The sequence below is a fragment of the Glycine soja genome, chromosome 6, assembly GCF_004193775.1.
Source record: "Glycine soja cultivar W05 chromosome 6, ASM419377v2, whole genome shotgun sequence".
Classification (NCBI taxonomy): domain Eukaryota; kingdom Viridiplantae; phylum Streptophyta; class Magnoliopsida; order Fabales; family Fabaceae; genus Glycine; species Glycine soja.
The window spans coordinates 35,227,860-35,251,740 of record NC_041007.1 but is presented as its reverse complement, the minus strand read 5'-3'; the positions used below and the strand labels follow the sequence as shown (position 1 = coordinate 35,251,740).

The 23,881-nt window shown below is 34.7% G+C and overlaps 3 protein-coding genes across 3 annotated transcripts; 1 reads left to right on the top strand and 2 right to left on the bottom strand.

Moving 5' to 3' along the window:
• Positions 1-9,007: 9,007 nt before the first annotated feature.
• Positions 9,008-10,030, bottom strand: LOC114416146 (LRR receptor-like serine/threonine-protein kinase ERECTA). Its single transcript, XM_028381015.1, has one exon. The coding sequence runs from the start codon at positions 10,028-10,030 to the stop codon at positions 9,008-9,010; it is 1,023 nt and encodes a 340-aa protein (XP_028236816.1).
• Positions 9,309-15,662, bottom strand: LOC114416145 (lon protease homolog, mitochondrial-like). The gene is made up of 12 exons (XM_028381014.1): positions 15,651-15,662; positions 14,149-14,247; positions 13,868-13,933; positions 13,701-13,787; positions 12,692-12,731; positions 12,152-12,323; positions 11,715-11,839; positions 11,411-11,462; positions 10,882-11,047; positions 10,675-10,779; positions 10,350-10,463; positions 9,309-10,127 (listed from the first exon to the last, which is right to left on the bottom strand). Exons 1-12 carry the CDS (start codon positions 15,660-15,662, stop codon positions 10,062-10,064), a joined length of 1,104 nt encoding a protein of 367 aa, XP_028236815.1. The 3' UTR covers positions 9,309-10,061.
• Positions 15,663-17,368: 1,706 nt separating this feature from the next.
• LOC114416833 (myosin-8) lies at positions 17,369-21,863 on the top strand. Its single transcript, XM_028381860.1, has 11 exons — positions 17,369-17,487; positions 17,756-17,968; positions 18,114-18,253; positions 18,415-18,529; positions 18,616-18,660; positions 18,748-18,831; positions 18,914-19,090; positions 20,198-20,353; positions 20,442-20,630; positions 21,071-21,205; positions 21,736-21,863. Exons 3-11 carry the CDS (start codon positions 18,246-18,248, stop codon positions 21,793-21,795), a joined length of 969 nt encoding a protein of 322 aa, XP_028237661.1. The 5' UTR covers positions 17,369-17,487; positions 17,756-17,968; positions 18,114-18,245; the 3' UTR covers positions 21,796-21,863.
• The last annotated feature ends 2,018 nt before the right edge of the window (positions 21,864-23,881 follow it).

The following is a 23,881-nucleotide window of genomic DNA, read 5'->3' as shown; positions in this document are numbered from 1 at the left end:
AAGGGCATTAACAATGTGTTTGTGAATGATATCTTCAATCTTGTATTTTTCTATGATTGCAATCCTACACTAGAAAGAGTTATGTAATTTGACCCTGATTAATTTTTATTGTAAATGGGTATTATAGGAATAATTTCAGTTTAGATCATGTGAAGTGTAATTACAATATTTTTTAATTCTATAAAAGGAGTTCTCGAACACATTGTGAAACACTCTTTTTTACACCGATAGTCCAAAAAGAGGTTAGAGAGGGAAACTCTAAGAAGTAATTTTTATAAGCTTTTCTTTCTTTTCAAATAAACTTGCAGTCTTCTTTGTCTTTCTTCCCTTCCAGGATCAAATTACACTGCAATTTGATCATGAGGGATTATGCCTGATTGGATTTTTGTGTAGCTACTATTTTTTTTAAAGCTGATATATAAGACATACACACACATACATATATATATATATATATATATATATATATATATATATATATATATATATTGTAAAAAGTGTAAACTTAATATCGATAAGGCTTAAATATATATTTTTTTAGTTCCTTTAAATTTTAAATAAATTTTGGTTTTGATCTTTTAAATTTAAAATTGGTTTTTTAAGTATCGGTAAGTTGAAAAAAAAATCGTTTTAGTCCCTCTATCTATCCAAAGAGTCATTGAAATAAATATTCTGAAAGCAAAACAAACATGTAATATATATGTGTTATATGATAAGATTAATAATGCAAAATCAAGTTATCATGTAAACGATTTGTAATTTGTTAACCATGTAACCCAAATCTTTTGGGGCAGAGGGATTAAACCAAGCTTTCCTCAAATTACTATACGACAGAACATTAGTTCAAACTAAAAATCTAACTATCGTCCTCATCTTGCCGAAAAGGCGAAAAGCTTTGACTCAACTAACATTGCAACATAAGTTTTGATCCCATTTTATCCCATTTGCACATTCTCTGTGAGCTTTGCATATGCAGTGCATGAAAGGAGTACCCGGGGTGCTTCTAATCAATATTGTCAGAAATAAACTATATCACAAATTTTCCTTTTAAAATGTAGAGAAAGACCTATATCACAACCTGCATGTGACTCGATCAGCCGCTTAAAGACTTCGTGGGTGTGACCATATTTTGATGGTTATATAACAAAGCAAACAAACTAATCATATAACAAAGCAAATAAATTTAATTATAATTCTTTTGTACACATAAGAGCACTCTGACAATAATTTCCTTTTCATTTATTATACTTTTTACGAATAATGTTTTTAAGAAAAAATAAATAAAGCTAATCATTGTGGTTGATTGATATACGAACAAAAATGTGAAAGATATGTGGGGAAAGTAGATCAAGGATATATGAGTGGTGGAACATTTGTAGGTAGGTTCACATTCTTCCTGCTGCATCATTATTTGCAAGAAATGATAGCACAGTTTTCTATGATTTTGATACGACTTTTGAGGTCGGCTACTTAAGATAATTAGGGTAAACGAAGCCGCCAAGTTCTTTTAATTCGGGTCATCTTAATAATTAGTATAAGAAAAAATAGTTATGCATTAAATTATTAAATATTTTACATATATAATTATTCAATAATAATTTATTATTAATAATAAATTTATTTATTTTTAAAATAATTATCTTAAATAATTTAAATGATAATTTATAATTAAATAACCGTATAATTTTTTTACTGTAAGTGCATTATTAACATTAAACTCTTCTATTTACAAGTTCTTAAGCTTGGCATCCCAATCTTTGCATATATTTGATGCCTTTGACTACTATCCATGGTAGAGAACATATCCGATACTGAAAAACATAACTAAATATGGTCATGTGATGATTGATCTCGAGATACACTCTATATACTAATTAATTATTTTATACGTTTGATGGTTATTTAGATTAATTTTGACCTTAAATTGTTTGTAGTGGAGGTTGGGCGCATAGACAAGCAAGTCATATTTAATGTGTCCAAACTCGAACGTAATAAAAATAAATATTTTACTATAACTGATAATATTGAATTATTTATAATAAGCAATAAAAAGAAGTATATATCTTTCTTAAGTATTTGAAATATATATCATGTAAAAAAGGAATTCGAAATATATATATATATATAAAAGTTTTCCTTATTTATTTAAACTAGGTTTTAAATTTTATTAGTATTATACATCAGTGCTTGTTAATCATGTTTACAGTTTGTTTAATAAATGAAAATCTTTCATCGATGCTCCTTTAGTAAATATTAATTCTTAAGAATAATGTTTTAAAAATACATTGAAAATAATTTTAAGCATTAAAAAACACTAATTGTATAACTTATCTATTATTTTATGTTAGGGATCTGTTGATATATTATTTTCTCTTCTTTTTTCTTTTGTGGCATCCAATGGTTTTATCTTGTAGATAGAAAAGAGGCACAAGAAAACAAAGGTGTTGATTTAAAATAATAAAAAAATGATTGATTGAAAGAGATTTATAAACAGTTGATCGGAATATTGGATGCTAGAACGAATTAAGTATTACAACGGGAAGAGACTTGACTTGGATGGTAAGTCACAAACGAGTGACTAGAGTGGCAGGTGTGATCTCAATATATATAGTTGAGGCTTGAGGGTTTTTATGAAACATTAACGGTTTAAACCAACAAAAAGAAATTATTTGTAGGGGGGAGAATTAGTAACTCGAGAATTAATTAAGTTTCAACAAAGGTGATGAAGAAAAAACTTGGTAAAATCAAGAACAAAAAGATAAAGTTAAAGGAAAAGTATGCATTTACCGCTAAAAAATTATCTTTCTACGACGCACATTCTAAGACGGTTTCTCATGAAGAATTAATTTTGTTTTTACGACACACATTCTAAAACGATTTTACAAAACTGTTTTAGAATGCATGACAGTGACATTTATGTGATTATGGGAAACTTAAACGACGACAGTTTTAGCTAAAGAATCATCGTCGTTTTTGTTATAGAAATGTGAACCCCTAATTATTCTGGCGTGTCTTGCTCGCTCAAACACCCTATGTTCACCTCGTGTCCCACTTTGTCATCCCGTTCGTGTGCTCGATCACCTCTGTTGGTTGCTCCGTTCATATGCACGTCATCTAGGTAAGTGCATTTTACGAAATCCGTGGTGGGTCGACATTGCGTACAGCCTTCGTGGTGCATCGGCGTCGTGTGCAACCATCACAAGTATGTACTTAGTGTAGTCACAAAAGTATGTACCGAAGGACCTGAATATGTAGCATTTCAGTTCATAAGAAAGCTTTAGTCTCATTTCTTTGAGGTTCGAAGCAGTGAATGCTCATTCTCTTGAATTTAGACCAACTTCGTATGATAAAAATGGTTAGTTTTGTTGTCAAATAATGCCTAAATACTCTAATGTCATGCTCAAAGTATGGCTAATGGAAAAAGACATGAGTATTGATCTTTTACTTAGAATGAGGCTTACAAACCAACCTCTTCCAGAAAATAATTTGCATCACCTGTCCAAATCAACAAGAGAAGCCCTAATTAGTCTGTATTTCCTTCTCTTTCCAAATGGGGACTCCTCCAGCCCAACATGAAAATGAACCATTGCAGTGTTCCTAGGCCCACTTTCAACTTGATCATCATGTAGATCTCCTGTTCAGGATTTTTGTTTCTTTAATTGCTTCTTCTGAATCGAAAAACCCTACTTCTTGTCTTATGACAACTTCCAAGTACTTGTAGCGAATTCTCAGCACATGCCTCTCACTTGTGTTGCTCCAGCAATACCCTTATGCAATTAAGCATCAATTATTGATCAATAGGCTAGTATCTGAGGTATGTGTTGATTTTTTTAAAAGCTCTTATTTATCTATATATGGTTTGGCTTCTTTTTCAGGATCAAATCTGTGAGAAAATTGTAAGCCAAAACTGACAAGTTATATGATTGATATGATGTAGATGAGTATTATATTTTGAAAGTTAATGTAATTCCAAATTTCTATGTATGAAACTCTACTTTTTATGGTTTCATTCATAATACAATAATGACCAAACATGCCTGCCAAATTTATAAACATGCAAAAATTGAGGGTGCCTCTAACCTAGCTAGGTGCACCATGGTTGTCAAACTCTAGAGTCAACTCATAGACTCTTACGAGTTAAAGAGTTTACTTGGTCCTTGCGAGTCAACTCGGAAGCAAACTCATTATTGTGCAGACTAAGAGCAGACTCGGTGGACTCACTATAGACTTGTGTAAACTCCCGAGTCTGGCCCGAGTCACATGAGTTCAGTTGGAAATTTTTTTCTGTGATATGACGTCGTTTTGTGCCCACTGCTCCACTCTAGTTTAGGGATTTTGCTTCTTTCGTTTTGTGTTTGTCCCTATTCTTCATTCCCGATGAGTTGGAGCTATTCAGACGATGCAAGACCAGACGATGCGGTGCGGTGGTTGCCTGGTTCAGTTTGAAGCCGCGAGTCCCACCCACAAACACGACGAGCTCAAGAGAAGTTTGGCAGCTTGCTGGTTGTGTCAACGACGAGCTCGAGAGAAGCTTGGAAGCCGCGAGTACCACGAGCCATGACCCACGAGGTCCACGACAAGCTTGAGAGAAGCCGCGAGTCCAGGTGAGAATTTTAGAAATTTCATGGTGTTAGCTTAGTGCTCTAATTCTTCTTTCAGTTGTTGTGATGCATTTGCTTTGGTGGCTTTGCCTAAAGCTTGGGTAAGAAATTTGAAACAACACAAACTAAAGGACATGTTAATGTTGGTCTAGTCAAAGATCACCCTGCTATGAAAAGGTGTAGTGGGCTAGTGGCACAAGTTTACAAACTTCTTTCAGTAAATCTAAATTCCTAATGTCTCTGATAAATGATGTTAGTCATTAATCTAGATAAGAAACTACAAGAAGAGCATTTAACTTTTGGAAATCATGAAGCATGAACAAAAGAGGTAACAAGTAAGCTTCCTGTTAGAATTTCCTCTTCCACAGTACAATTGAAACTGATATTTTCGGAAGGATCAACACTAAAATACTCTTACAAACACAACCCATTGATGTAACCCAAATAGATGATTTAAGTAATTTGAGAAGGATAAGTATGGTTTGGTAAAATATTGTTTGAAAATAGTTAGTACTAATAACTGTCAAGAGAATTAAGACTGAATGGAAATTAAGTTGACAAAGATCAGAAGAAATAATCAGTTAAGGAACATGAGGACCTATGAGTTTACAATCAGATACAAGTTCCAACAACCTAAAAAGCATATGGTTAAAAAAACAATGTTGAGACAAAAACAAACCCACACAACATCAAATTAAAAATAAGTAACCTGCATTATTGTCATTTGTTTGCAAAATGGTGCATTTTGAATATATTTACTTATTATCCATAGGTATTTTTTTTTTACGAAGTAGACTCTTACGAGTTTATGATTCGAGTCTACAGAGCTCTCACGAGTCTGCCTAGACTCTCAATTTTGATAACCTTGAGGTGCACTGTTGAGTAATGCCTACTATAGTTAGATAGATGCCATAGCTAAATGTTGGTTTCTTTGTTATTAAAACGTTTCACACCTTTGTTATAAAAAAGTAAATCAAAAATTGGTTTTGAAATTGGATTACCCATGAAGGCAACCATTGCTGATAATCCCAAGTAGACAAAATATAAGTTGCACTGTAAATAATAAATAAAATGAAAAATTAGATAAATTATTAGTAGTAGTTTGTTAGAGCATACATCTACCATGAGAATACTGATGGAGATTATTTGAAATATGTTATCTGATCATACAATAAATTTTCCTAGAAACTTAAATCTCTTCATCAGAAAAGTTACTAGTTAAGTGTGACGGTTGCAGACCATGCATATATACGTGTGTTAGTCTTAGGATAAGGTGAATGTGAATTATGGAATTGCATGAGAACCACATTTTTGTCCCAAGCTTGCAGTCTACTTCCCACGTTTAATGAGGGTTGTGAGTCACTGCATGTTGTGGGTTTCAGTGGTAGAAACTTGGTTTAAATATATACAAATTTAACTTGTTTTCCTTATTGACAAGTCATGCAATCAGCTAGCTTGTCTTCAAGCAACGACACACCTTTCACCAAATTATGTTTCTCCATATAAAAATTCCAACATGATGGAAATGCCCTAGCCTTTTGTGCCATAATTCTGCATTGCTTACAGTGCTTAGAATGCTCTTTGTTCTTCCACCATTAGAATTAGAGCAAAGCTTTTTGCCGTCATTTGCACTTTGAATATATCTCTACCATTTGCATCTTTAATTAGGCACCATTACCATGTTTTCAAATATGACTGCGAAACCTTTTTCAATCAACTTTCCAACACTAAGTAGGTTTTGGTCAATGTCAAGCACTCAACATGAGGCCTCAACCAAGACTTTCTTTGTGGGTGATTCCTCTTTTTGTAGTATGAACATGATGGATAAATCCAATCCCTATTTTTGTTATTGTTGTCAGTCTTGTCACTCTTCTACTCATTGTTGCTCTTCATCCTGAATCTTTTATCAAAGCTTGGAGAGCACCCTTTTTAGACTGTTCTTTTCTCACCATTCTCCTTTTTTCTTGTGCCTTTTAATGCATTTAATAGTTATATTAAGGTAATATTAGATAGATCTTTAGTATTTTCTAAAGAATGGATTGTGGCTTGAAATCTCTCAAGAACAATAATAAGTATTTTCTTAACCATTTTAGAATCAGAAAATTCAAAGCCATGAAATCTTACTTATTTGCAATGTTGAGAAGTTTATTGGCATACTCTTGAATCTTGATTGTTTGACTTCTTCATTTTTTGTATCTCAAATCCTGTAACCAGATTCAACACTTCTAGGCTCTTTATCTTTTCTTTTCCTTCACATTCATCTTTAAGGAAGTGCCAAATTCCTAATGCTGATTTCTAGTGAATTTTCTTGTGAGATAGCATAAAATAAAGCTTTCAACTGAATTTACAACGTTTCAATTGATTTCAAAATGGTGTAATCGATTACAAGATATTGGTAATCGATTACCAATGTGTTTGAACGTTGAAATTCAAATTCAATTGTGAAGAGTCACATCCTTTCACAAAAATGCTTTGTGTACCAGTAACTGCTTTCGAAAAATTCATTTCCAAAAGTCACAATTCTTCAAGTGACTTGTTTCTGAAGATTCTTTCAAAAGTCACAACTTTTCTAAGTGACTAGTTTTAAAAAGAAATTGCCAAGAGTCACAAACTTTGACTTGAGTCATCAAAAGATTATAAATATGTGACCATAGCATGAATTAAAAAAGATCTATCATCTCTTTCAATCATTCTATGTTTCAATCTATCTTTCAACATCTTTTTTCTTTTCTTTCAGAACTTTCTGGTTTCATTTCTCTTCATCTTTCTAAAAGTTTTTTTTCAAAACTTTCTCTTCCAAGAAAAGTTCTTTGTTCAAAAACTTGTGCTATTCATCTTTTCATTCTCTTCTCCCTTTGCTAAAAATAATTCGCTAAGGACTAACCGCCTAAATTCTTTTTGTGTCTCTCTTCTCCCTTTTCCAAAAGAACGAAGGACTAACCGCCTGAATTCTTTTGTGTCTCCCTTCTCCCTTGTCAAAGAATTCAAAATGACACAGTCTAAGAATTCTTTTGATTTTCCCCTTTCCCATAAACAAAAGTTTTCAAAGGACTAACCGCCTGAGAATTCTTTTGTTTCCCCCTTCACAAAGTTTCAAAGGACTAACCACCTGAGAACTTTGTCTTAACACATTGGAGGATACATCTTTTGAGGTACAAGTAGAGGGTACATCTACTTGGGTTGTTGTGACTGAGAACAAGAGAGGGTGCATCTCTTGTGGATCAGTTCTAGTGGAAGGTACATCCACTAGGTTGTTCAAAGAGAACAAGGGAGGGTACATCCCTTGTGGATCTTTGCTTGTAAAAGAATTTACAAGGTTGAAAAGAAATCTTAAGGACCGCAGGTCGCTTAGGGACTGGATATAGGCACGGGTTGTTGCCGAACCAGTATAAAACTCTTGTGTGTTTGTCTTCTTCTTCCCTACTCTTTTAATTTCCGCTGTGCACTTTATTTATCGCTTTTACTTTTGGTTAAGTTTCTTTTCTATTCTTTACTTTCTTAACAACATAGTAAAAGCCTAAGAAGGGTAGATTTTTAATTAGTAAAGGTTCACTAATAATTAATTCAATCCCCCTTCTTAATTATTCTGAGGCCACTTGATCCAACATGTTTGACTTCTTCATTTTTTGTATCTCAAATCCTGTAACCAGATTCAACACTTCTAGGCTCTTTATCTTTTCTTTTCCTTCACATTCATCCTTAAGGAAGTGCCAAATTCCTAATGCTGATTTCTAGTGAATTTTCTTGTGAGATAGCATAAAATAAAGAAGCTTTTTCCTTTGAATTTCTAGCTTTTCTTTCCTTCCCGTTTTTAAGTTGAGCCAGTGTTGGATTATCTAGCAAAGAAAGAACATCATAGTTCTCCTCTACAGCTTCCCAGAGAGATCATTTGCCTCTAGGTATGTGTCTCTATTATAGGCTCTGGCTGCCCAAATAGGATAGTTGTCACCATCAAGAATAGGTGGGGCTAGTGCTATGTAGGATGAGTCTTTTTTTTTCAATTTACAGGACCCTTCAAAAGAGAGCTTTGATGCCAATTTGTTAGTACAACATGAACTAAATAGAGAAAATAAATAAATTTTGAATCAAAAGAACTATGTTAATTCATTGCATTGCTCCCTTTTTATAAAGTTGGAACATGTCAGAAAAAAGGGAAATAAATTTCTAATCACAAGTCATATCCAACATATTTCTAATAACCAATAAAGTATTTCCTAAGACATCTAACAAATTACTAATATCAAGCAATAACAAAATACAATTTTCCCTAAACATTTGGTCCAACATTTGTTCAACAATCTTTCTGTAGCAACCATCAACTCAAAGAAGCATCACATTGAGTAAAAGCCTTCTTTTAGAAAAGAAAGTCCTTGAGCCACCCCAATGGCTATACTATATCTGCTACCCTAATCTAGCATGCTTCCATGAAGAAAATCATAGAGGGAGCCATTCGAGATATATTCATATAGTATATATGCAGTATCAATGGACAGAACATAGGCCAAAGGAGTCATGACATTTGAATTGTTCAATTTTGCAAAGACTTCTAGCTCTTTTCCAAATTTATCATGACTTCCCAATGGCAATATCTTGTTAGAACAGTTTAGATTCTTGATAAAATAGATTGATCCAAAGGGCATGGCAATTAACTTGAAACTAGTTTCAGTAACATTTGATGTATGCAACAACTTCCATGCTTTACCAAAGTTAATTCTTGATTTGTGAATTGCATTAGGAGTTAATAAATTACTTACGATGAATTGAGGTTGCCAACAACTTTTTCTTGAGACAACCAGTTGAATTACAATGCCAACAAGAAAACTAGCTGGTACAATTGCAATGAGAATTGTCACATGAACAGATATTCCCTTCTTAGAGACAATGTTGGGCCTATTGGCTATTGTATGGTCAGGTGAGGTATTATTTATTAGACCAGTTCCAGAAGATACAACTTTAAGATGTTGACTGAATTTTGGAATTTCACCAGACAGCAGTGCATTGTTGGCATGTAACAATTGTGTCAAAGTTGACGTTCCAGTTAGTTGGTTGGGAATTGGACCAGGAAATTTGTTATTTGAGAGATCCAAGACTTGCAGGCTATCCAAATTACCAAAATTGTTGGGAGTATTACCACTAAAGTGGTTGCTACTAAGATTCAATGACACCTGCAAACTCCCCGGCATGCTTGGTATCACACCACTTAGTTTGTTTTCCCTGAGTTGGAGTTCAAAGAGAAATTTCAAGTTGTCAATGGATGTTGGTATGGAACCACTTAGATTATTGGTTTGCAAGTTCAGGAAAGTAATATTGCTCAACTTTGTAATCTCAAATGGAATTGATCCACCCTGAGAATTCCAGCTCAAATTCAGTATTGACAACTTATGAAGTTGGCCAATTTCGATTGGGATTGCTCCATTAAGCTTGTTCATTTGAAGCCTCAAGACTTGAAGATTGGTAATATTACCAAGCAGTGATGGCAACACACCAGTCAAGTGATTCTGAGCTAAATTCAACATTGTCATTTTCCTGCAAGATTCCAATTCAACCGGTATTGATCTGGTCAAGTCATTGTTATCCAACTCCAAGTATGTCAAATTAGGAATTGCTGCAAAAGAACCTGAAGGAATATTTCCACTAAGATGATTACCCCTAAACCTTAACCTGAACAACTTTGGAGAAAAAAACCATGCAAAAATGCTGACTATATCACAACCTCACTATTAAGGCTACAGATTATCAAATAAATACCTTTGATAGATCAATGGTAACATCAAGATAGTGATCCAGAAAATTAGCATTCTGCTCTGGATCCAGAAGCTCTAACAAAGCACTTGCTGGATCACCAGCATGTCCTCTGCCCAACTAACGATTGAATAAACAGATATTAGTACTAAAATCAGCATTTTTCTTTGAATATTTACAAGATTAGAAACCATGGTAAATTTAATGAAACTGAAATGCAAGCATTATATTTATTAGGGCCAGGACAACCCATACCAAGAGAGAACAGAACAGGAAATCAGAAAAAAAAATTACTCGGCAAAAAAAATTGAACCATTTAGAGATGTATTACTTTGTCAATCTCATCAGTCAAAACAAGAGGGTTGGCTGTGCCCACATTCTTAAGGCATTGTACCATCCTCCCTGGCATAGCACCAATATAGGTTCGACGATGACCCTGTAAGATAAAATATTAATGATTCAAAAGATTACCAAATATGTTACCATTAAACTGGTTTATATATTTCAACTGTGACAAGGAAACAGAGACTTTAGCTACCTTGATTTCAGCCACATCAGCTAATCCTCCTACAGAGAATCGGAAGAACTTACGGTTCAAGGCACGTGCAATTGAACGACCAATACTTGTTTTGCCCACTCCAGGTGGACCAGAAAGACAGATAATTTTCCCTGCATATATCAGAAAGATCAGGAACCATGTCACACTTTTTGAACATGCAAAGATTTAAGCACCAAAAGATTAAACTTTAAACAAATGGATTAGCATACTACAGTCAACATCTTAAATCCATTTTAACAAGAATCAACACCAAATACATAAACTTGACACTCTTCTTAAATCCATTTTAACAGGAATCAACACCAAATACATTGTTTCTACACTTGACACCCTTCTTCATCCTTTTCCTACATTTTGGTCCCTTAATGAAAAAATGTTTACAAAATAGTCCCCGTTGTTTGTGACGTTATAACAAGGTTAGATTTAATCTCTACACTTGATGTCTTTAGTCCTCAAGCGGAAAAAATTTACACTTTATTTTAGTCCCAACATTAAAATAAAATAAAACTCAACACTTTGGTCTTTACTCTTTACACCTGACACATTTCTTTGTTTCATCTCTACATGAAACCACACCATTATAACTTCAGCAAATGGCGGAGACTGATTCTAAATATTTTATTGTGTAAGGACCAAAACGTAGAGTATTTTATGTAAAACAAAAAGGTGCAAGGACCAAATTTTTAATTCAACCTAGTATTTTGTAGACAGTGGACAGTGAATAGCCGGATCAATATAGCAATATAGTATTTTGCATATACTAAAAACCCAGACAAATCTTCAGGATACATTACATAGATGATCATGATTACCCTGTGAAGTCCCTCTTAATTTCCCAACAGCTATGAATTCCAGTATCCTTTCCTTCACATCAGTTAATCCATAATGGTCTTCATCAAGAATCTTTTGCGCCCGAGTAACATCAAAGTTCTCATCACTGGATTGGGGAATTAACTGATTAAAATTCAAGAGATTTGAAGTAGTTTGTAGTTAACATAAAAAGCACAGTAATTCAGAAAATAAAAACCCTTGGTTCCACCAAAAGCCTCTGAAAACTATACTTAAGCATTTATTTGTCACCTAAGGGCCTTTCCAAACCATGTTAAGCAGTTGTCCTAAATTTAAGCTGTCAAACACATCGGTCCCACATAAATGGTAATGGGTGGTATGGGAGGTAAGCATTGAAATCTTAAATAACTTTAAATTACTCTAGCAATAACAGTAAGAATGGAATTCCATGTATGGAAACCTGTATTCACCCCAAGGCAGTGCAGTCAACCAGTCTAAGTAGTTACGGGTAACACTGAATTCACTGGAACTAGCCTCCAACAGCTGTAGCTTTGCAAGTTCTTCATCTATAACTTGTAAAATATGAGGTGGGCATTTTTCTCTCTTTGGCTCAATCCTTTCCCTGAATTTACCTGCAATAAAAAAATAAATAAATGTTATGATAAAAAACAAATTACACTAAAATATACCTCTATAAACAAATTTTATGGACTAAAAACTAGAAGCTATGTAACTCAACTTTGATTAGATGACAAGAAACCTCAACCAGAAGTCCAGAATACAAAGAAAAGCACAATACAAAGAATATTTCTATAGTACTATACCAAAAAAAAAAGGTTAGGTGAACCTTCTTTAGTAATTTAGTAATCAGACTTCAATCACATACTTGTAAGTCCTACAAGCTAAAAGACCTAGCCATGTATGCACACAACAGCAATCCTTTGGTCATGACACGAGTTATATCTTGTACTAAAAGCAGACATTATAGATCAGAACCAACCAGTAAGAGCTGTTTTGTCATCAGTCTCCAGTCCCAGTTCCTGCAAATAGGAAAATTAAACGAAAATAAAATTAGGACCAATTTGAATAAAAGAGCATTCAGCAAAATATGTCATTGGCTTGGCGCATTCAGATAGACAACTTAATTAAGCACTTCCGAATTACTAAATAAGAGCTTATTCATAAGATTGATTGTGAAACTTACTGGAACATGCTAAAAAGAGCTTCTAAAAAGGTCATAAGCCTAAAGAAAAACCTTCCATACATATAATTGCACTCATGATAGGATAAAGGAAAATGCCACCAGCAAGATCAGATGCCTAGGTCGACACCTAAACTTCCAATACCACAGGATAAACCATAAAGTCTAATTAAAAGACATAGCCATAAGAAATATGTCCTCTGATGGGATATCATACAAGACTTCCAAAAGAATGAAGTCAATGACACAATAAATAAACTAAACCACCCTTTTTCTCGGCATATAGTGATATCATTGCTTTGCTTGCTATTAGAAAATATTAACAAATTGGCTACAAGACAGACTGCCAAATTCAGAGATTAGTGGAACAGCCAAATATTATAAGGTTGCCTTGGTGGTTGGAAAAGGGGTTTAAGGGTTGAAGGGAGAAGGGGGGAGGGGGAGAGGTTGTGGGTTCTAATCCCCCCACTAACATTCTAACAAAAAACTAACAACTAAGTTGGCTGATTAAAAAAAAGAACATCTAGCATTTGGATGTTATGAATATATTCATGAGCTCCAGTGCAACACGTGGAATTAGGAGTAATCAACAGCAGAAAGAGATCATGCATTGAAACCATGTATAGAAAGAAATAATTCAAACAGTACCTCATGGGCAGGTTAACATAAAAAATTGTATAATTCAAGCTACATAAAAGGCATAATGAACCAACTTTCTGATGAGTAAATTTTAGTTGATATGAGAGAAATACAAACTTGTCTAGGATTTGCAACACATGAATGTAAACAAATTACGTCAGATTTGTACCTTCTTTATGGCCTTAAGCTGCTCATTTAACAAGTAACGACGCTGCTCACCACTTATCTTTTCTTCAATTGCTTTAGCAATTGATTCCTGACAAGAATCAACACAAGCCTTAATATATAATGAAAAGTTCAGTGCAACACATACAAGAAAGCCAAAGACATTATTACCTGAATCTTGCTTATTTCCATCTCTTTCTTTACCAACTCCAGTGTAAGTTTTAATCGCTTATACACCTGTACAGCAACACAATAAATTCACCTCCAAATGTGAAATTTTCAGTCTTCCTTATGTTCACATGTTTATATGTTAATTCAATAGTTATAGAGAACATTAAATTTCCAAAAAGGTTTGACCCAAGAAATTCAAACTTATTACAGCACAAAATGGAAAATATAGTCTCACAACATCAAGTCTTTCTCAGGGTCAGTGTCAAAGGTAAGGTGCTCACATCTAGCTCTTCAAGAACTTGTTGGCATTGCAATTTATTTGCCCCGGATATTGCAGCACCAAAATCTGCAAGCCTTGGATAAGTAAAATCACCTATATGCTGCACAATTTAAGAAAAAGGAAATCAATATAATAATATCAAAGAAGTAAAGTATTGAACTGTGATAACTGCAAAATATAAGCCAATTTGATAGCCAATTTGAATTAATGAGTAGGTGTAATTTTTTTATTTTATTATTATTTTTAATGAAAAAATTAACATCTTTGCAATTTTTAATTAGCAAAAGTCAAAAGAAGGAGAATGAAGTATTTTAGAGGGAATTTGACGAAAAATTGTGAAGAAAAAGAGAGATAAGAAGATAGCTCGCTCAGCGCGCACTGCAGGCCCAACACACAACACTCGCTTAGCGGGCAGGTCTCGCTCAGTGTGTGCACTCGCTCAGCGCGCAGGTCCAGCTCAGCGCGAGAAGGCCCACGAAGAGAAGCCCAGTGCGCGCTTAGCGCGCAGAGGCGCGCTCACCTACGAAGTTAGCGTGAAAAGTAAGCTACCTTAGGCCTATAAAAGGAGTAGGAAGCTGAAGAATAACACACACCGAGTCTCAGAGCCCTCCAGTACATAAATCCAAAGCCTAAGCCTCTCCCTTAGGGGAAACCCTCTTTCTTATTCATTTCCCTTGTTTTAGTTTGCTACTTGTCATCTATCACTTTCTTCTATTAGCCTCTGAAGTGTAAGGTCTCTCATGACTATGAGAGGCTAAACCCCCTCAGTTGGGGCTTAACAGCCAACGCTCCCTTATAATGTAATTGATCCTCTTATGTATTAATGCAATCTCAATTTCCATTGTTCTTTCCTGCTTATCATCGTTATTGTGTGGTTTGGTCATCCATGCATCTGTTTTAGGGGTTATTCATTGGGAAGTGGTAATGTCTAAAAGAATTGGAAAATGACATCTCAACACTGCATTTCTAGGGATAAAGTGACTCTATTGTGCCCCTGCATGCATCTTCATACTTAATGTTGTTTATTATTCTATCTTTGCAAAGGGATTTGGGAGAGAGAATACATAAATTAGGCTCTTCAGCGTGAGGGATCCGGGTTGAGCATACTAGTAGATGCGGGTGAAAATTGGGAGAGCATTGATTCAATAGAGAAAATCATTAATATTGTATCAAGGGTAATTAGGCATGCTAGGACCCAACATTATCTTATTCTGAATTCATCTTTTATATTTAAAAGCTATTGTTTAATTTTCTAATTATCTTTCTCTTTTGCCCCTTTACTCTCAATTTTCACATTTATCATTTATTTTCTCTTCTACTTCTTCTATTGCTTACAAATTGGGTATTTACCAACGCAAGTACAAACAAAATCCCTATGGACTCGACACTCAGACTTCCATTTTAATCTTTACTACTTGTGATAAAACTGGTGCACTTGACAATATATTAACAAACTATAATCCAATATTACATGTAACAACCATATTATAAGAACTTCGGTACTTCAAGCTGCATAGTCCTTTTTTTCTATATTTTAAAGCAATAAAAAAAAATACAGAATAACTAGCAATTGTTTTGAGATAGGCATTTTCATTTATGTGTACGTGGGAAGAATAATAATACACGATCCGTTAGTTTATTTGAAAAAATAACAACAATTAATAACTTGTAGGTATTTAAATAGAATAATAGTTTCCCTATCCTCCGATTTTATTACACAGAAAAATTGTTTCAGAAACATAAGTAAAATCGCTATTCATCTGGAACAAGATCAAGTTGATCCTAATAATTGTTATATAGTAATGAAAAATACAATAACTGAGAAAAGTAATTATCACTAAATTAAATAATTGAGTATTTTACTCTAAGTCCAACCAACAAAAACAACAAAGTCTTATCCCACTAGGTGAAGTCGGCTACATGGATCACACATTTGACATGGTTAATAACCAAAGTTTCAAGAATATTACTTAGCCTAAGATCTCCCTTGACGATTTACTCCAACTCTGCTTATGTTATTCATAGCCAGTTCCAAGCCCAGGTTACGGAGGAGGGTAGTGTTATGCCCTCGGCAGCCAACATAAAACTTGTTGTTATACCAAACATGGATTACTCCAAGTCCAACCAACCAATACAAAAACAAGCAGCTCAAATATTATATAGATAGAAGACTTACATAGACAATTTATGTCTTTTAATGAGCATGCCAAATTGAAGAAAAAGTATTAACCATTCAGCACCCTAGAAATTTCCTTAACAGGGCTAAGGGCTAATAATTTATTATTATAAAACCTCAGCCACGATGCAAAGATGACTAACATGTCCTTATCACCAATATGCTGTATATTCTACCTTTGTTCAAATTACCTATGGATTCACAGTACCAAATGATACTTGGCGAAGGCTAAGAAGCACCACTGCTATAGATAAAACTTCTCTTGTACCAAAAATGCAAGCGCGCAAAATGATTGAATTTAAAATACAGAGTAAAATGTTTTCTTGCATTAACATATATAATATTCAATAATATATTTATATCTTAGACATAATTTCCTAGGAATAGTTTCCCTTTTTCCTTGGTTTCCATACTTTCTTACCTTTTATGATTTTTTGCCTTGATAACCTAGAATTATGATCTAGTATTGGTAATATTAGTATAAGTAAAGGTTAGTGCTTCATGTTTTGTATCACATTGTAATATATCACATCATATGAAAATAATATAAATTTCTGTGGTGATAATGAGCTCATACCAAATTTTCCTTACAGACTTACACCGGCAATATATTGATTGCTGTGAATCCTTGTATCTTTAGTCAATTCTACATATTCTCAGCTCTAATAAATATTAGCAAACCAGACTGCATAACCCGGCAGTCCCAGTTGTAAATTTTTTTTGGTTTACTTGTGTATAACATTGTTTTAAGAAAGGGTGGATTAGGAGTACACTTTTGGTTTACTTTAGTATGACATTGTCTTATCTTATGAAAACTTACATTAGGAGTACAACTATCTGGGATCATTAAACCTTCTAAATTACTAGCCTGAAAATCATAATTGTAAAGAGTCATTTATTTGTGCATTTTGGTCAGAATCAAGGAACTATGTAGGTATGCTATTATTTTGGTCAGAAAGAGAATTCTTTTAAAGTTCTTAATGTATTACATGTTATTATTGCTAGCTATTCAGTTATTTTTATCATGTTATTCACTAATTGAGAATTTGTTTTTATTAATTTCAGGCTGCAAGAGAAACTGGAGCTCTCCAAGCTGCCAAAAATAAGCTTGAAAAGCAAGTTGAAGACCTTACATTGAGGTTGCAGCTGGAAAAACGGCTGAGGGTAAATGACTATTATTTTGACAGTGCTAGCTGCTATCTACAATATTTTTACTGTGGCCAACTGGAAAATTTCCTGCATTGTGTCAAGCACACCAATTAATTTGAATTAAATATTGTAGTACAATCTGTTAGCTCTGTAACAACACTTATTTTAAATATTGTAGTGCAATCTGTTAGCTCTGATGAAAAGATACCTTTTCTACTCACATACACACACTATTTAGTATCTTTCCTTGCAAAGCTTCTTAAATCTCTATTAACAAATGTAGATCAACATTGAAGAATCAAAAACACAAGAAAATGAAAAACTGCAATCTGCTTTGCAAGCGATGCAACTTCAGTTTAAAGAAACCAAGTTGTTAGTTCAAAAGGAGCGTGAGGCTGCAAAAAGAGAAGCTGAGAGAGCGCCTGTCATACAGGAGGTTCCTGTTGTTGACCATGCTTTGTTGGAGAAGCTCACTAGTGAAAATGAGAAACTCAAGGTGAGCTGATTTTGGGCATAAATATCTCATCTGCACTGAAATAAAGTCTTTATATTTGGTATACTTCGAGTACTCTCACATTTTTGGGAAGATAGGTGGCCATTTCTTACTATTAATTTTGAGCTTCCTGGAGTGTCCATTGCAGACCTTGGTGAGTTCATTGGAAAAGAAAATTGATGAAACAGAAAAAAGATATGAAGAGGCAAACAAAATTAGTGAAGAAAGGTTGAAGCAGGCTTTGGATGCTGAATAAAAAATAATCCAGTTGAAGACTACTATGCAAAGGTTTTGTTTGTGATCAAAGCTTCTTTGGTATCTTATACTTGTTTAATTCATATCATTTGAACTATTACTGTTTCCAGTCTTTGAACAGCAATCATCTATAGTGTCTAATTATAGGATTCTGAACCAGCATGACCATTTTTTATTTTGATTGATATTAATAGGCTTGAAGAGAAATTCTCAGATATGGAAACTGAAAACCAGGTTCTTCGGCAACAGTCTCTGCTAAACTCATCTTCAAAAACAATGTCAGAGCACCTTTCTACCCACATATCTGAGGTAAATTATACTTGCTAAAGTATGTAGGTCTTCATGCTCTGTATGTAAGTCTAAATCTTTTGGAATTTTGATATTTTTATCTGCAGAAGTTGGAAAATGGTCACCATGTGCTGGAAGATCAGAACAATGCTGTAAGTACATTGCTTTGTACACTTTATGTACCTTTCCATAATAAGCCATCTTTTGTGTTTAGTGAAATTTAAAAGTTGTGTTTGCAGGAAGCACAGAGTGTCACACCTGTGAAGAAGTTTGGTACAGAATCTGATGGCAAATTAAGGAGATCCTTCATTGAACGTCAACATGTATGTGCTTAAAAATTGTCATTTAATATATCTTTTATTCATGCAAATATGTTCACAATTTTTAACTCTTTTTCCACTGCAGGAGAATGTTGATGCACATGCACTTGTCAACTGTGTTATGAAAAATATTGGTTTCCATCATGGAAAGCCTGTTGCTGCATTTACCATTTACAAATGTCTTCTCCACTGGAAATCATTTGAGGCTGAAAGAACAAGTGTATTTGATCGTCTTATCCAGATGATTGGTTCTGCAATTGAGGTGACTTCTTTACTTTAAAATTATTGGATTGAACCTTCACCTAATAGCTTAAGCTTTTGTTTTTAGGAAAATTGATCCTTCATATAATATTAGAGCCTCTATCAATCCTTGCGATGCTCCATGCCATAATATTGTAATTTGGTATTTTCTAAAAATATTGGATATGTAGTCTAATGTAATGTTCATTATCCGTTGATAGCATCTGTATTAAAGTTGAGTGTGTGTGGTATGTTTGGTTTAGTTCAATTCTTGTTGCATGTGTTGAGATCCCACATTGACTATAGATATGGCTAAAGTGGAACTTGTAAAGGTTTGGGAAATCCTCACCTCATGAGCCAGCTTTTGGAGTTTGAGTTAAGCTTATCTCAAAATCAAGATGGTATCAAAGCCTATCATAAATTCGATATTGAGCCACCCTCAATTTTCCAAAAATCTACATGACCCCACGACTTTCGTAGTGCGATCTACTTGGCTTGGTGACTTTCCTAGTGCAATAATAATGAAAAAAAAACAGTATTACAATCTCCACTCTCTAGGCATCCAATCCTAGGTGTAAGGGGTGTGTTGGGATCCCACATCAACTATAGGTATAGCATGAGTATAACTTATAAAGGCTTGGGCAATCCTCACCTCTTTAGCTAACTTTTGGGGTTTAGTTAGGCCTAGCCCAAATTCAAGAGCATGAATATATTTTCTATTTGATATATGTTAAAAGCAATATGAATGCAATTGCAGATTAGAACCCTGGGTCAGTTCATGGTTTAATTGTTATAGTTATCCTTCCATTTTTCTTCAAGAGCTTACACCCATTTGCATAAACATTTGTTAAACAATGAATTATTTTGTAGCTTCTGTGATCTTAAATGATGTGATTTTAATTTCATGTGATATTCTATAGTTATGGTTCTTTTTCTGGTAATGTAAAGAAAAGTATTGGAGCACTTATAAAATTTTGTTTTTCTTCTTCCTTACTTTCCAGAATCAAGATGACAATGATCTTATAAAATTTCATGTGATATTCTATAGTTATGGTTCTTTTTCTGGTAATGTAAAGAAAAGTATTGGAGCACTTATAAAATTTTGTTTTTCTTCTTCCTTACTTTCCAGAATCAAGATGACAATGATCTTATGGCCTATTGGCTGTCAAATTTGTCTGCACTATTGTTTTTGCTCCAGCAAAGTCTAAAATCTGGTGGTGCAGCTGATGCAACTCCTGTAAAGAAACCGCCAAATCCGACATCCCTCTTTGGAAGAATGACTATGGTATTGAATATTCCTTACATTCTTTGTAATCTGATGTCTCTTTCACACTTAAAAAGTTGCCCTAATTTATTTGATGGCTTAATTTCAGGGTTTCCATTCATCCCCTTCTTCTGCCAACCTTCCTACCCCATCATTGGATATTGTACGCAAGGTAGAAGCTAAATATCCTGCTTTGCTTTTCAAGCAACAGCTCACAGCCTATGTGGAGAAAATATACGGTATCCTTCGAGACAACTTAAAGAAAGAATTGGCATCAATGCTTTCGTTACGTATACAGGTTTGTTGAAATGCAGTTGGCAATTGTTTAATTTTAGTGACTTTATCATTATGGAATTTGATAAATCCCATATGGTTCTCATAGCTATTCCCTAATCTCTATATACTATCTCCTTTCTAGATATATTTTCCAGAAATTTCTAAAAGAATTCTGTGGCTCTATTCTCCTTTTAGTCATATATTTTTGGTTCTGTTCCTCATGCAAATCTTAATGCTTATATACAGGCACGTTGCTGTTTTTTTAATTGTTTTTTTAGCCACGTTGCTGTTCAATGTGCTTTCATTTTGGTTTTCCGTTGTTACTGACTCTCTTTCTTTTTTGGTTGAGTATTATTAGGGCTTTTGTTTTTTTGCTGGTTGATTTTGGGTTTTATGTTTGGATATTTTAGCTTGGTTTGTTCTAAATTTGGCCACATTTTGCTCTGGTTTTTGGAATTGCAGGAAATGGGTGTCATCTCTTGGAAGATCCCAGCATGTGGGAACATGTGTGTTTGCTGTCCAGCTTTGAGGTCAAGATCACGCCAGCCAGTCAAACGATACAGAAAACTGCTTGCTGATATATTCCCTAAGTCCCCTGTACGTGTTTTGTCGCTCTTTTTCCTTGATAATTGAAATAGTAATCTCATTGAACTCTTTTTTTCTCCAGTATGACCTCTTAGGAAACAAAATTTTTGTGGAATCTAGTATTTATAGTGCCATTATATCCCCACTGGAAGGAGAAAAATATTTTTTCTCTTTTGCGAAGTGAACAATTTGAAACTTCTTGTGTCTTCTGTGCGTTGCTGTGGGTTTATTATTTGGTGAAAGCTTATATACAGTTCCTTAGGTTCTTTTGGTGCTCTTCTTCATCAATTAGAATCGAAGTTTCACCTCAATAATCTCTTAATAAAGGTTTGCATTAAAGATCAACATAAATTACGGAGTTGAAACTCCAATTTTGACTGAAGAATAGCACCAAAAGCACTTAAGGAACTGTATCTAAGTTTGGAAAGCAAGGGTATTATGGTGGGTGACAAACATTAGCTATTTTATTTTTCAATGATCATCTGAAACAAAGGTGCTGTGATTTTATGTGCCTGAGATTTCCCCCCTTTTACTTGTCACAGATAAAACCTCGGTATTCCTTCAGGAGAAAGGAAATACGCCCTGGAGAGTTTCAGGTATAATTTGTTTTCATTTTAATGATCTGTGACTAGTATTTTTATTTCCATTTTCTTGCAATCATTAAAGTGTGAGGAATCATACTTGTTTTTTTTTTTCCTGTTGTTTTCTTTAAACTTTGAACTTGGGCTGGTTGAGGTTCCATCCCATGTGTATATGTACTGTCTGTGCCTCCAGAACTTCTTCATTTGTCTCATCTCTTTTAATTGAGTGTCCTTCTTGCATTGTTTTCAGTTATGGATCAAATTCGATAAAATTTGCATGTGCCATTATACTTCTGCTAGTTTTTTTTTTTTTTTGGTCAGCAAAGATAATATATATATATATATGAAAGAAAACCAAGTACCAGAGGTACTGTGATTACAATAAAAACCAGTGGGATGGTTCCCAAGACAGACTACACAGCAGTCTCAGAGGGAACCAAAACTGGAAACAGATTAATATACTAACACTAAGCTATGATTTCTGCCCTCAACTAAGTACAAAAGCATCTCTAAGATTAGATGACCATTGGTTGTAATGAACTGCAAAGTCTTTCTCAAAATTTCTAAGCCATGTCCAAAGTAAAAATAGTGCATCCTCCAGCAGTTTGTTGCCATCGTAGGTGCCGTTTGAAAATATAATCTTGTTCCTCAGCTGCCACACAGTCCAGGTTAAAGCCACCCACCATAATCTCCATCTATTACCCCGAATACCTTCCGCCATGTTGTTCACATGTTGGGAGAAATGTTGCCTCCTACGCAAATTTACCTTGGTTGGCAATCTGTCCCGAAGTAATCTCCAAACAAAGACTGCAACTTTAGATGGGATCCTTAACTTCCACACTTCTTCAAAGTCTGCCACATCAGCCCCTTCTGTTATACTTCCCCTCAATGCATAGTAAGCGCTTTTTGCGGAGTATTGGCCACTTGGATCTAGCTGCCAAATCCAATCATCCCTGCTGTTAGGTTGGATCCGGATGCATCCCACCTCATTTAGAAAGCTGTCAGCCATATGTACCTCACTGTCGAACAAGTGTCTCCTCCATTTGAAGTCCCATTCCCATCCTATGTCTGTATGTACTCCCATATGCTGGATGAGATGATTCTGTTGGCATGAATTCAGATATAGCCTCGGGTATTTGGCTAGTAATGTTGTCTCACCATCTATCCACCTATCCTCCCAAAACTTGATTCGATCACCACATCCCACCTTCCACAATATTCCGTTATGAAGGACCGTCTCTTGTTGCGGATGATGAGTAGCCAATTTCAGATCCCTCCACCAAATAGAATCGTTTGAATCACGTGATGCTTCATCAAAGTTCCTCCAGCCGCCATACTTGGACTCCAACACTCTAGCCCAAAGGTCTGAATGATTTTGAAACAAGCTCCACTTCCATTTGCCAAGCAATGCAAGGTTGAAGCTATTGACGTCCTTAATTCCTAAACCCCCTTTTTCTTTTGGAAGACATACAGTCTCCCATTTGACCCAAACAATCTTGTTTTGATCATCTCCTCCTCCCCATAGAAACCTGCGCTGGATGCCCTCCAATCTTTCCACCACCCTTCTTGGAATCCTGAAAAATGAAAGAAAATATATAGGAATAGAGGTTAAAACAGATTGTATAAGTGTAACTCTCCCCCCAAACGATATGTGTCTCTGTTTCCACTTTGCAAGCTTCCTCTCACACTTTTTAAGGATAGGATCCCACAACTGACATCTTCTCGGGTTATCCCCAATGGGGATCCCAAGGTAAACAAACGGAATGGGCAGCAGGCTACAGTTCAAGAAATCAGTTGCATTTCGCTTCCATGAGTCCGACATACCAAAGGATCCAAAACTGCTTTTAGCAAAGTTAATTTTGAGACCCGAGGCAAGTTCAAAGGTCCTCAAAATTGCTTTAATTGCCTTGATGTTTTCCATTGACGCCTCCCCAAAAAATATAGTATCATCTGCATATTGTAACAAACTAACGCTGACTTGTTTGCTCCCCACTAGATACCCTCTAAAAATACTTTTCTCCACAGCTTGTCTCATCAATCCATTTAGTCCCTCAGCAACAATATTAAAGAGAAGAGGCGCTAGTGGGTCACCTTGTCTAAGGCCTCT